This window comes from Somniosus microcephalus, chromosome 4 (genome assembly GCF_052327205.1).
Source record: "Somniosus microcephalus isolate GS21.2 chromosome 4, FLI_Smic_1.0, whole genome shotgun sequence".
In the NCBI taxonomy this organism is placed as follows: domain Eukaryota; kingdom Metazoa; phylum Chordata; class Chondrichthyes; order Squaliformes; family Somniosidae; genus Somniosus; species Somniosus microcephalus.
Window position 1 is genome coordinate 178,452,376 of NC_140990.1, and position 13,787 is coordinate 178,466,162.

Here is a 13,787-nt window from a genome sequence, read left to right on the forward strand (position 1 = left end):
ATCCTCTGGCCTTCCACTATTCTTCGCAACATTGTATGCCTTTGTTTTCAATTTGATACCATCCTTTACTTCCTTAGTTAGCCACGGATGGTTCATCCTTCTCTTAGAGTCTTTCTTTCTCACTGGAATATATCTTTGCTGAGAGTTATGAAATATCTCCTTAAATGTTTGCCACTGCTTTTCTACAGTCTTACCCTGTAATATATTTTCCCAGTCCACTTTAACCAAATCTGCCTTCATACCTTTGTAATTACCTTTGTTTAAGTTCAGGACACTAGTTTGAGACCAGCTTTCTCGCCCTCAAACTGAATTTGAAATTCTACCATGCTATGATCACTCTTCCCAAGAGGATCCTTCACTTCGAGATCATTAATTAATCCAGCCTCGTTACACATTACCAGATCTAAAATAGTCTGCTCCCTGGTTGGCTCCACAACGTGTTGTTCCAAGAAACCATCCCGCATACACTCTAAGAACTGTTCCTCAAGTCTACCTTTGCCAATTTGCTTTGTCGAATCAATATGAAGATTAAATCAAAAATCACATCAAATCAACTTTTATTGTCATTGTTAGTGCACAAGTGCAGTACAACGAAATGTAGGCTTGCGGCTCCCAAGAGAGTACATTTGGATTAAGACATTTAAACATTCAACATACATTTGGCTTGTAGTATATTAACATAAATATAACCATAATAAAGTGCATTGGCAGATATGCAGGCTTTAGAATTTATTTGTGGAGTTCAGTAGGATGACAGCCCTGGGAAAGAAGCTGTTCCTAAATCTGGTCGTACGGGTGCGAATGCATCTGTAGCGTCTCCCAGATGGCAGGAGGGCGAACAGACTGTGGCTGGGGTGGGTAGGGTCTTTGATGATTGACCGTGACCTCCGTAGACAGCGTTTCTGGTATATGTGCTCTATGGTCGGTAGCCAGGTGCCGGTAATGCGTTGGGCAGTTTTGACTACCCGCTGCAGGGCTTTCCGGTCATAGTAGCTACAGCTGCCATACCATACTGTGATACAGTTTGTCAGGATGCTCTCTATAGTGCAGCGGTAAAAGTTAGAGAGGATCAGGGGTGACAGATTACATCCCTTCAGCCTCCTTAGGAAATATAGGCGCTGCTGGGCCTTCTTCACCAGAGAGGAGGTGTTGAGGGACCAGGAGAGGTCTTCCGTGATGTGGACTCCGAGGAACTTAAAGCTGTCCACCCTTTCCACCACAGCCCCATTGATGTGGATGGGGGTGTGACTTCTGCCTTTCGACTTCCTGAAGTCCACAATGATTTCTTTTGTTTTCTTGGTGTTAAGGGCCAGGTTGTTATCGGTGCACCACTTCACGAGATGCTGGACCTCCTCCCTGTAGGCTGACTCATCGTTGTTGGTGATCTGGCCTACTACCGTGGTGTCATCCGCAAACTTGATGATGGTGTTGGAACGATTAACAGCCACACAGTCGTGGGTGAAGAGGGAGTAGAGGAGGGGGCTCAGCACACATCCTTGTGGGGCCCCCGTGTTCAGGGTCGGGGGGGGGAGGTGTGGTTACCTAATTTGACAGACTGGGGTCTGTTTGTTAGGAAGTCCAGGGTCCAGTTGCAGAGGGAAGTGTTCAGGCCAAGAGTTTGGAGTTTGGTGGCCAGCTTGTTGGGGACGATAGTGTTGAATGCTGAGCTGTAGTCTATGAACAGCATTCTGATGTAGGTCTCCTTACCATCTAGGTGATTCAGTGCCGAGTGTAGAGCAGTTGTGATTGCATCCTCCGTTGATCTGTTTGCACGATAGGCAAGCTGGTGTTGGTCAAGAGAGGCGGGAACACTGGCTTTGATGTGGGCTAAGACCAGTCTCTCGAAACACTTCATTATGATGGGTGTGAGTGCGACAGGTCGATAGTCGTTCAGGCACGTCACAGCCGTTTGTTTTGGCACAGGAATAATGGTAGCGGTCTTGAAGCATGTAGGGACTACTGCCTGGGCCAATGACAGATTGAAGATGGCGGTGAAGACATCAGCCAGCTGATCAGCACATTCCTTGAGTACCCGTCCAGGGATGCTATCCGGCCCAGCAGCCTTTCGTGTGTTCACTTCGCGTAGAACACCCCTTACGTCGGAGGTCGACAGAGTGAGCACCTGGTCTTCCGGGGGTGGCAAGGCTTTGGTAGCCGGCTCCCTGTTGTCCCTGTCGAAGCGAGCGTAGAAGTTGTTAAGCTCCTCTGGAAGGGAGGCATCGCTAACCGGGGGACTGGTGTTTTTGCCCTTGTAGTCAGTGATGGACTGGATGCCTTGCCACATGCGCCGGGGGTCCGAGTTGTTGCGGAAGTGATCCTCTATCCGCAGTGTCTGTTTCCTTTTGGCAGTCCTGATACCCTTTTTTAGGTTGGTCCTAGCTGCACTGTAAGCCGCCGCGTCGCCAGATTTAAATGCTGCGTCGCGTGCTTTCAACAGTGAGCGGACCTCTCCGTTCATCCAGGGTTTCTGGTTGGGGTATGTCCTGATATTTTTATGGGTCGTGACGACCTCGACGCAGCTGTTGATGTAGAATAGCACTGTGGATGCGTATTCCTCGATGTCATTATGGGCAAACATGCCCCAATCAGTGCGTTTGAAGCAGTCCTGAAGCTCCGATACTGCCCCCTCTGGCCATACTTTCACTGCTCTCACTGATGTTCTCCCTCTTTTGATGAGCGGTTTGTATGCCGGGGCTAGAAACAGGGAGAGGTGGTCAGACTTCCCAAGGTGGGGGCAGGGAATGGCCTTATAAGCGTCTACAATGCTCGTGTAGACTTGATCCAGTGTGTTCTCCCCTCTTGTGCGGAGAATCTCCCATGATTATAGCCGTACCTTTCTTAGAAGCCTTGTATTGTTCCATGGCAGAGGTGGTAGGAACTTGAGCAGATTAAACACCCGGACGCATGGGATAGGTTTTCCCCTGGAGTAGTCTGGTGGGGGTGGGTCACACGCACTTTACAGAACACACCTGATTTTCAATCCATTCATTTTCAATGGATCCCCTTGTGGGGATGATTTATTTTTGGATTTTTGATTGAAGAGTGGAATTGAGCTGTTGTTTACACAGGATTTATTACATTTCTCCAATAAATAGGTGGAAATAAAAGAAAAAAACTTGCATTTTTACAACGGTTTTCATGACCACAGGATGCCCCAAAGCGCTTTACAGCCAATGAAGTACTTTTGGAGTGTAGTCACTGTTGTAATGTAGGAAACGTGGCAGCCAATTTGCGCACAGCAAGCTCCCACAAACAGCAATGTGATAATGACCAGATAATCTGTTTTAGTGATATTGGTTGAAGGTTAAATATTGATCATGACACTGGGGAGAACTCCCCTGCTCTTCTTCAAAATAGTGCCATGGGATCTTTTACGTCCACCTGAGGGAGCAGACGGGGCCTCGGTTTAATGTCTCATCTGAAAGATAGCACCTCCGACGATGCAGCACTCCCTCAGTACTGCACTGGAGTGTCAGCCTGGATTTTGACCTCGACTCTGGAATGGGACTTGAACTCCCGACCTAGATTTTCTGCTCAAGTCTCTTCAGTAGGACTTTAACTCACAACCTGCTGACACCTAAAGCATGCAATGTGGGATAAACGGAGTACAAGCCAAGGTAGTAACTCTTGTTAGCCCTACCATTGTCTCCTCTCTTGTGTTACTCATTTTCTATGCATTTAATGCGAGCATTATTTTTGATGAAGAAGTGTTTGGTGAACTATTTTTATTCACAAACCTGACAACAGGGTGGCAAAATTAGTGTCAACATCACATCATTTGGATAGAATATTAGGGTGAAAAGTGTTGCACAGCTCTTCTACGATTCACCTCCCAAAATAAAACATTTGCCCAATCCTTTTGGTGAAGATGAGGCCCCTTTAATAACTTCCTGACTCATTTTACAGAGTACGGATGTTGACAAGATCACAAAATAGACTTTGGACAAAGAAGGCCTTTTGGCCCACTCGACCAGGATACCAACCCTACCGTCTTCCTGTTACAGCATCTTGGCAGTGTCCTGGCCTCAACCATCCTTCCTTTGACAACTTGTTCCAGCTGTTGATGTAATGTGTTCCAGCTGTTGAAACACGAATGATGCAAATGCTGTGGAGGAAGTTAAAAGATAATTCTTTAAGAGCTAGGATGCTGACCTCACACAGCTTCTGGGAAATGGTCACTGTGGTTTCTCTCGTTTTTGTGTGGCGATGTAGTTATGATTCTGGACACCAATCAGGCTATACTAAAACTGAATGAGGCATAAGCTTTATGATCAGGTTTATTACTTCCAGAGAAACCGATGGTCAAAATTGCAGGTGGCTAACCTGTGCATTCCTGTACTGCTTGAGTTTGTATGAAACCACTAAGGCAATGAGAGACCACATCCTCCTCTAAATCTTATTTTTTGAACGTAGAATCATACAGCACAAAAGGAGGCCATTGTGCCAGTGCCGGCTCTTTGAAAGAGCTATCCAATTAGTCCCACACCCCTGCTCTTTCCCTATAGTCCTGCAAATTTTTCCTTTTCAAGTATATATTCAATTCCCTTTTGAAAGTTACTACTGAATCTGCTTCCACCCCCTTTCAGGCAGTGCATTCCAGATCATAACAATTTGCTGAGTAAACAAAAAAAATTCTCCTCATCTCCCCCCTGGCTTTTTTTTGTCAATTATCTTAAGTCTGTGTCCTCTAGTTACCTACTGTATCAAAACCCATCATAATTTTGAACATCTCTATTAAATCTCTTAACCGTCTCTGCTCTAAGGAGAACAATCCCAGCTTCTTTAGTCTCTCCACATAACTGAAGTCCCTCATCTTTGGTACCATTTTATTAAATGTACTCTGCACCCTCTCCGAGGCCTTGACATCCTTGTGAGCTTGCTGACGACACCGCGAGGTGTACTATTACTCCTCGCCCGGTCTGGTGGTTTAGTGGGGGGCGGTGGCGAGTTTGAATCTTCCAATCAGCAAGGAGTTTTCTGCACCACGAATAGCTAAGCCTGGTCTGGGGGATCCAGTGGCCTCCTTGGCGGAAAGGTTGACGCCTCTGCACGGAATTGGTGATTGGGCTTCTAGAGAATAAGCAAGTGATGGTTACCGAATTGATTGCTCCTCGGAGAATCAGGTAAAAAAGAGACCAGTGGGCAGAAGGTGGCAAAGTACATGGAATTGTTCAAAAGGCAAAATATTGCAGATGCTGGAAATCTGAAATCAAAATCAGAAAATGGGGCTAATGTTCGCATTTGGGGTATGGTAGTGTCGTGGTTTATATTACTGGACTAAAGTCCAGAGGCCTGGACTAATAATCCCACCATTACATCTTGAGAATTTGAATTCAGTTTAAAAAAAACATTTGGAATAAAAAAGCTGATTTCAGTAAAAGTGACCGTGAAGCTGTTGGATTGTCGTCAAAAACCCATCTGGTTCACTAATGTCCTTCAGGGAAGGAAATCTGCCCTCCTTACCCGGTCTGGCCTATATGTGACTCCAGTCCCACACCAAAGTGGTTGATACTTAACTGCCCCCTGGAAGTGGCCCAGCAAGCTACTCAGTTCAGGGCACTAGGGATGGGCAATAAACGCCAGCCTTGCCAGTGACTCCCACATCCCGAGAATGAATAATAAAATACTCAGCGGGTCAGGCAGCATCTGTGGAGAAAGGAAGGTAGGGTTGACCTGCTGAATGTTTCCAGCAATTTCGTGTTTTTATATGGAATTGATGGTGCGTTGCAATGTTTAAGGCTGGAGGGTAGGTTGCATTTTTGCTGTGGAGGTTGGGTATCAGGTCTTAATCACACTTTTTTGAGGTATCGTGAGACAGCAGAGGAAAAGTGCAATTCACTGTACCTTGATCAAGAGGAGCGGTATCTGGTGGGCAGACTTGTAGGGTATGTTCTCGTGGTCAGGTTTTAAACCCCTGGTGGTGGTTGGTAGCCATTTAGTAACCCTAACTGTTAGACCTTGGTTAGTCCAAGTTGGGGTTTTGATTCAAGGTGCTTTTTAAAAAAAAAACAGTCCTTTTCATTTAAGTGACTGGCTGCAACTCTGTCAGGCAACAGCACAGATTAAGGAATAGTCAGTGTAGCGCTTTTCACAACCTCAGGACAATGAAGTACTTTTGAACTGTAGTCACTGTTGTAATATAGGAAACGTGGCAGCCAATTTGCACACCGCAAGGTCCCACAAACAGCAATGTGATGAGGACCAGATAGTCTGCTTTAGTGATGTTGGTTGAGGGATAAATATTGGCCAGGACACCGGGGAGAACTCCCCTGCTCTTCTTTGAAATAGTGCCATATGATATTTACGTCCACCTGAGAGGGCAGATAGGGTCTCGGTCAAACGTCTCATCCGAAAGGCGGCACCTCCCAGTGCAACATTCCCTCAGTACTGTATTAGAGTGTCAGCCTAGATATTGTGCTCAGGTCTCTGGCGTGGGACTCTGAACCCACAACCTTCTGATTCAGAGGCGAGGGTGCTGCCACTGAGCCACGGCTGACACAAGAGCCACTGGTGTGTGTTATCTGAGGTGTAGATGTGTCTTTTAATCTATTCTAACCCACATGTTTTCTCTCTTAGGGGCCAAATGGTGCCCATGGAGATCCAGGCATGAAGGTAAGGATATTGGGATGTCTGTCACAGCTGTAATGTGCAATGCAGGGAGTTGAAAGGGACAATTTCATCCGACTAGCACTGCGTTTAGGGATTTAAATATTTAAAGAAGGAAAGACTTGCATTTATATAGCGCCTTCCACAACCTCAGGAGGCCCCAAAGCGCTTTACAGCCAATGAAGTACTTTTGAAGTGTAATCACTGTTGTAATGTTGGAAACACGGCAGTCAGTTTGTGCACAGGATGCTCCCACAAACAACAATGAGGTAATGACCAGATAATCCATTTTTGGTGACGTTGATTGAGGGATAAATATTGACCAGGACACCGGGGAGAACGCCCCTGCTCTTCGAAATAGTCCACCTGAGAGGGCAGGCGGGGCCTCGGTTTAATATCTCTTTTGAAAGACGGCACCTCTGACAGTGCAGCACTCCCTCAGCACTGCACTGGGAGTGTCAGCCTGGATATTGTGCTGAAGTATCTGGAGTGGGACTTGAACCCACCCCCTTCTGACTCAGAGGCGAGAGTGATACCCACTGAGTCACAACTGACACCATGTTCTATTACCTGCATTGCAACCGAACAAAACAATGTAATTGCGGGAAGTCTCCATTTCCTCTCGAGTGAAAGTAAGTGGCTGTTTCTGGAGGGTTTAAGTCCCGAAGAAGAGCTGATCTTCCTGCAGTTACCACTTTCCTACCATTAGAAGGAGCTCTATTGTAATCGGGGCAATTTGGAGTGAACATCATTGAGAGCTCCTTCCTGTCTCATAAACCTGAGCAGCTATTTTATAATGATGTGGCTTGTGATGTGCATCAGAAAAAAATTGGTTACTGTCATTTGTTTAAATTTAGGTATAAACCAGAACAAAGTTGCATTACATGTAGAATAAAAGGTGCAAATCTTTAACCTACCACATAGAAAAAGTCAACGTATTTATTGTGTGTTCACATCTGAGGAGGTAGATTACAATAATCACAATTATTGTTTATATCATAATAAACTTGTTATATACAAAGATGGACCATCCTTTGACATTTATCCTGGGGTAATCCAGATATTCCATGAATCTGGTGAGTCACACTGAGAAGTTGGTGCTGTACCTTGCTACTTTATTAGGAACCTCTAACATTGAAGAGATGGTAGATGGGATGGGAAGATGACCTGCTTCCTCACCTCTCTCAATGTCACTCTATAGCTGGGGTTTAGGTGTGTGGCACTCTGTCCCTTCATGTGGGAAAGTGTCTGTCTTCTGCTTGAAGCCTCCCCAGAACCTGGTACCACACATTGCAGCGAGGCACAATAAAATCATACACTGCAGAGGAGGCCTTTATAGAATCTTAGAATCTTACAGCACAGAAGGAGGCCATTTGGCCCATCGTGCCTGTGCCAGCTCTTTGAAAGAGCTGTCTAATTAGTCCCACCACTCTGCCCTTTCCCCATAACCCTATAATGTTTTTCCTTTTCAAGTATATATCCAATTCCCTTTTGAAAGTTACTATTGAATCTGCTTCCATCATCCTTTCAGGCAGTGCATTCCAGATCATCATAACTCACTGTGTAAAAAAAAAAATTCTCCTCATCTCCCCTCTGGTTCTTTTGCCAATTACCTTAAATCTGTGTCCTCTGCTTATTAACCTTCTGCCAGTGGAAACAGTTTCTCCTTTTATACTCTGTCAAAACCCCTCATCATTTTTGAACACCTCTACTAAATCTCTGCTCTAAGGAGAACAACCCCAGGCATGGTGTCGGCCTGTGCCGTACTCTCCCTAACCCAAAAGTCAAACTCCCAGTACACTATACCATCCCAGAGTTGTGTGGGCATTTCAGTCCTGGATCTGACAAATAAACCTTTCATCCTGTTTGAAGTGAGCAAACAGAACACACTCGTGGCATTTCCTATTTCCGGTACAGGAACCGTGGACTCCTCCCTATGGTTAATACCAATGGTTCAAGCTAGGAATCTCTTCAATTTCCCATGACTAGGCTTCAGGAGCCTACTGTGTGAAGCGAAGAACTAAGTTGCTGTGTTGGTAATGGTCTCCACCTTGTAGGGTGGCCAGCTCTGGTTGGACGTATTCCCGGAGGTTTCATCACATGACCTCCCGCCTCCAACTGCCCCACCCGGTCAAACAGCTTTTTTTCCATCTCCAATATTTAATGTAACTAATAAACAAATGCTCGAAGAAAGTTTAAAAAGCAAACAATTTTTTTCTATACCCCTATGACTTTTCTCCCGGGTTGCTCGCAGCATAGTCCAGGAGATTAATCTTTAAATCCTGGAGACTCCAGGGCGATCATGGAAGTTTGCCAACCCTACCAGCATGTCTTGCCCAATATGGTATTGACCAGATAGCATGACGTTTAGTGGTAGGGCACCAATACTGCACTGGCCTTTATTTGGGTCTTGTTGATAGCTGGTCCAAATTTAAGCACCTCTGACCCTTTGGTAATGTCAACTGGCTACGAGCATTGGGGGTCATTCCTAGCCTGATCCCTCATAACTTGGGAGAATAAAGATCTGTCCCTGATGCCGGCTGGTCCATTATTTCATAAAGAGTTGCTTATTATATTCAGCCTGAATTCATTGAGCAAAGATACAAGTGTTGAACTCTGAATGTGTTTTTGGCTGTTTTCCTTTTTAGGGTGAGCCAGGCAGAGATGGTGTTGGATTGCCAGGCCCACCTGGCCCTCCTGGATTCATATACGGCAGTGGCAACGTAAGCACATCAGTTCATTTTATCACAAACCCAAGACTATATCACATGTACTAACTTGAAGAGGTTTGACGAACGTCACTTTGTCACATTGCACAACCTGATGCTGAAATACAAAGAGGTGGAATTATGCTACAGTTGTATAAAGCTCTGGTTAGACCACATTTGGAATTCAGTTATGGGCCCCACATCTCAAAGGATATAATTACCTTGGATGGGTTGCAGTGCAGATTCACCATAAGGATACCAGAACATACATAAGAACATAAGAGGTAGGAGCAGGAGTAGGTCTATTGGCCCCTCGAGCCTGCTCCGCCATTCAATAAGATCATGGCTGATCTGATCTTGGCCTCAACTCCACTTCCCTGCCCGCTCCCCATAACCCTTGACTCCATTACCATTCAAAAATCTGTCTATCTCCACCTTAAATATATTCAATGACCCAGCCTCCACAGCTCTCTGGGGAAGAGAATTCCAAAGATTCAAGACCCTCTGAGAGAAGAAATTCCTCCTCATTTCCGTTTTAAATGGGTGCCCCCTTATTCTGAAATTATGCCCCCTAGTTCTAGATTCCCCCATGAGGGGAAACATCCCTTTTGCATCAAGCCCCTTCAGAATCTTATATGTTTCAATAAGATCCCCTCTCATTCTTCTAAACTCCAATGAGTATAGGCCCAACCTGCTCAACCTTTCTTCATAAGACAACCCTTTCATCTCCGGAATCAACCTCGTGAACCTTCTCTGAACTGCCTCCAATGCAAGTAAATCCTTCCTTAAGTAAGGAGACCAAAACTGTACGCAGTACTCCAGGTGTGGTCTCACTGAAGGGGTTAAATTATGAGAAATGATGAGAACTAAAAGGGTTAAATTATGAGGACCGGTTGCATAGACTAGGTTTGTGTTCCCTTGAGTATAGAAGATCTAATTGAGGTGTTTAAGATGATTAAAGGATACGATAGGGTAGAGAGAGAGAAACTAATTCCTCTGGTGGGGGGAGCCCAGAACAAAGGGGCATAACCTTAAAATTAGAGCTAGGCCGTTCAGGGGTGATGTCAGGAAACATTTCTTCACACAAAGGGTAGTGGAAATCTGGAACACTCTCCTTCAAAAAGCTGTCATTGCTGGAGCTCAATTGAAAATTTAAAAACTGGGTTTGACAGCTTTTTGTTAGGTAAGAGTATTAAGGGTTATGGAACCAAGGCAGGTAGATGGCGTTAAGATACAGGTCAGCCATGATCTAATTGAATGGCAGAGCAAGCTCAAGGGGCTGAATGGCCTCCTCCTGTTCCTCTGTTCCTTATCTCAATGTGGCCCAATTCCAAAGCCTGTTGAGGAAGGGTTTTCATGAAGAAGCAGAAACAAAGACTCCAGGCCCATTCCCTATTCTTCAGGATCAGTACAGTGGGATCTTCTATTGGCAGACAGACTGCTGATTATGTTCCTGAAGGCAGGTGCCTCCACTACCGACGCCCCTTACCATACTTCTTGTTAGGCATAACACTAGAGATGTCAAAACTGGGTTCATTTGGATCTAGTTCTGGGTAAGACCTTAAAATTAATTTTGGAACAGCGGGCACAGCTGCCAGCTTAGTGTTTCTGATTCAGCCATGAAGGAAAAAAAGAACTTGCGTTTATACAGCGCCTTTCACAACCTCAGGATGTCCCAAGGCGCTTTACAGCCAATGAAGTAATTTTGAAGTGTAGGCACTGTTGTAATGTAGGAAACAGCAGACAATTTGTGCACAGCAAGCTCCCACAATCAGCAATGTGATTATGACCAGACCATCTTAATGATGTTGATTGAGGGATAAATATTGGCCGGGACACCAGGGAGAACTCCCCTGCTCTTTTCAAAATAGTGTCATGGGATCTTTTACGTCCACTTGTGAAGGCAGACGGGGCCTCGGTTAAATGTCTCATTCGAAAGACAGCACCTCCGACAGTACCATACTCCTTCAGTACTGCACTGGAAGTGTCAGCCTGGATTATATCTTGAAGTCTCTGGAATGGGACTTGAACCCATAACCTTCTGACTCAAAGGCTAGAGTGCTACCCACTGAGCCATGGCCGGCACCATGGTGAAATATGAATGCTGTGGGCAGTGAGGTGAAATAGCCATGGAATCGAGAACGATCATAGTGATTCCAAGCCCATAAATCTTCACCAAAATTGTTCGGTGACTGATTATAATGCCCCTCCATTTAACTCGCATTGTTTTGATTTTGTATCAGCTTCTGGTACTGCTAACAGCAGCAATTCCCCAACCACTCTATCTCTGTGCAGGTTCATCGAGAATTCAGGTAGATTGGTCACTGGGGGATGGTCTGCTCCGTATTTAGTTTGGGGGTGGGGCAGGGAAACAAGGGAAGAGGAATGTCAGACGGGGAAGGATTGGGAGACTGTAGAGTCCAGTCATAAATGGAAATGGATCTGCTTTGAAACCGGCACAAATTAGCACCGCAGATGCCAGATTTCCACAGGTTCGGAGAGATTACGAGAGGTGGCCCTGCAAGGAGGTAACGATGGCGCCAGTCAACAAAGGTGGGCACTCCTCTGAGGCACAGATAGAAGAGCCTTGTCGGGGCAAAATAGAGAAAACCTTTCATTGTATTGAAATTAAAATTTAAATGAATATTTAATATAATTTAATTATTAACTCTATCTTTCTTCAGACTGTCGATGGCCTTACATTTGTGCCTGGTGAAGAGGTAGGGAACATTCCTTTATCTATTAAGTGGTCGAAATTGATGGACAGTAAAAAACCAGCAGGCCCATCAAGCTTGCCTCACACTCACGGTGGCCAGAGCATCATGACTGGACACTTCCTAAACAGTTGTTTATAGCAAAACCCCAACGTACAAACCACTCCATTTTGAGTAGCTTCTATTGTTTTATTTAATTCATTCTCGGGATGTGCACGTCGCTGGTAAGGCTAGCATTTATTGCCCATCCCTAATTGCCCTCGAGAAGGTGGAGGTGAGCTGCCTTCTTGAACCATTGCAGTCCGTGTGGTGACGCTGCACCCACAGTGCTGTTAGGGAGGGAGTTCCAGGACGTTGACCCAGCGACGATGAGGGAATGGCGATATACGTCCAAGTCAGGATGGTGTGTGACTTAGAAGTGAACTTGGAGGTGCTGGTAGAGGTGGCGGGTTTGGAAGGTGCTGTCGAACAAGCCTTGGCGAGTTGCTGCAGTGCATGCTTTTGTACTTAGCTTCTTAAGGTAACAAATTTCTTTCTCCCTTTCAGAGTTCAAGGGGCATTCCTGGCCAAGCTGGATTCCCAGTAAGAGAAGACTAGTAGTGTTTTGTGTGTGTGTTTATGGTGATTTAATTGCAAATTGTACAGCGGGCACAAGCTAAAGGTCTCAAATGTGACTGTGCAGAATCATAGTGGAGGACTGGACGCTGCAATGGGTTGGCACATCGCTGCTTAGGAACCAGGGTCACATCCAGCCAGGCCAATGAATTGCTCATCGTGGGCTCCGAGTGTTCAGCACCTATGGTGCTGTCCCTCACAGTACAAAAACTGCCCACAAATCGGCACACAATTGGCAGTCTTACTCTGGCTACAAGCTCTCCCCGGTGCTGCGAAGGGAGCTCTCCTGTGCCTTCGGGCAAAGCACGTGATTGGGCAGGTCGACTAATTAAGCTACACTCCTGCATCTGGCCTTGCCCTGCCAAACCTGGGAGTGGCCAGTGCTGCTTAAAGTGGGGAAGTGTGCAGCGCTGCCCAGGATGGACATCATATACCACAGAAGAAGGCCATCCGGCTCTTCGAAAGAGCTATCCAGTTAGTCCCACTCCCTGCTTTTTACTCATGGCCCTGCAATTTTTTCCTTTCCAAGTATATATCTAATTCCCTTTTGAAAGTTACTATTAAATCTGCTTCCACCGCCCTTTCAGGTAGCGCATTCCAGATCATAATAGTTCGCTGTGTGAAAAATATTCTCCTATTCCCACCTCTGGTTCTTTTGCCAATTACCTTAAATCTGTGTCCTCTGGTTACCAACCCTCCGGCCAGTGGAAACAATTTCTCTCTATGTACTGTTTCAAAAAAACCCTCAATATTTGAACACCTCTATTAAATCTCTCCTTAACCTCCTCTGCTCTGTGAACAATCCTATCTTCTCTAATCTCTCCACATAACTGAAGTCTGTCATCTTAAGCACAAAAATAACAGCGATAGAGTTTTATAAGCCATGTAGAATGCCATGAAATCGGTTTAAAGGAATATGTGATAAATGTATTTTTTTGGACTGCACTGTCGCTTCACTTATACCATATTGGAGTTGGTATTGGCCAAAAGCAGCACACTTCTAACCAAGAGAGTGGATTCTTAGTGTGTTTATTGATCGTCATTTAATGGCAAGGTGTTCAATTTCTCAGCAATGCGACCCTTGGCTGAGACAGCAGATGGGAGACCTTCTTCCAGGTCTCCTGCTTTGTATCCTGGCCAGCAG

The 13,787-nt window shown here is 45.5% G+C and overlaps 1 protein-coding gene across 2 annotated transcripts in view; it reads left to right on the forward strand.

Moving 5' to 3' along the window:
* The window catches only part of col18a1a (collagen type XVIII alpha 1 chain a), a 381,250-nt gene that overhangs the window by 302,974 nt on the left and 64,489 nt on the right, over positions 1-13,787 (forward strand). For both annotated transcript variants that reach the window (XM_085985533.1, XM_085985532.1), the window contains 4 exons: positions 6,577-6,612; positions 9,255-9,329; positions 11,999-12,034; positions 12,575-12,610. In XM_085985533.1, coding sequence (XP_085841659.1) covers positions 6,577-6,612; positions 9,255-9,329; positions 11,999-12,034; positions 12,575-12,610 — 183 coding nt within the window. The remainder of the gene's footprint in view (positions 1-6,576; positions 6,613-9,254; positions 9,330-11,998; positions 12,035-12,574; positions 12,611-13,787) is intronic.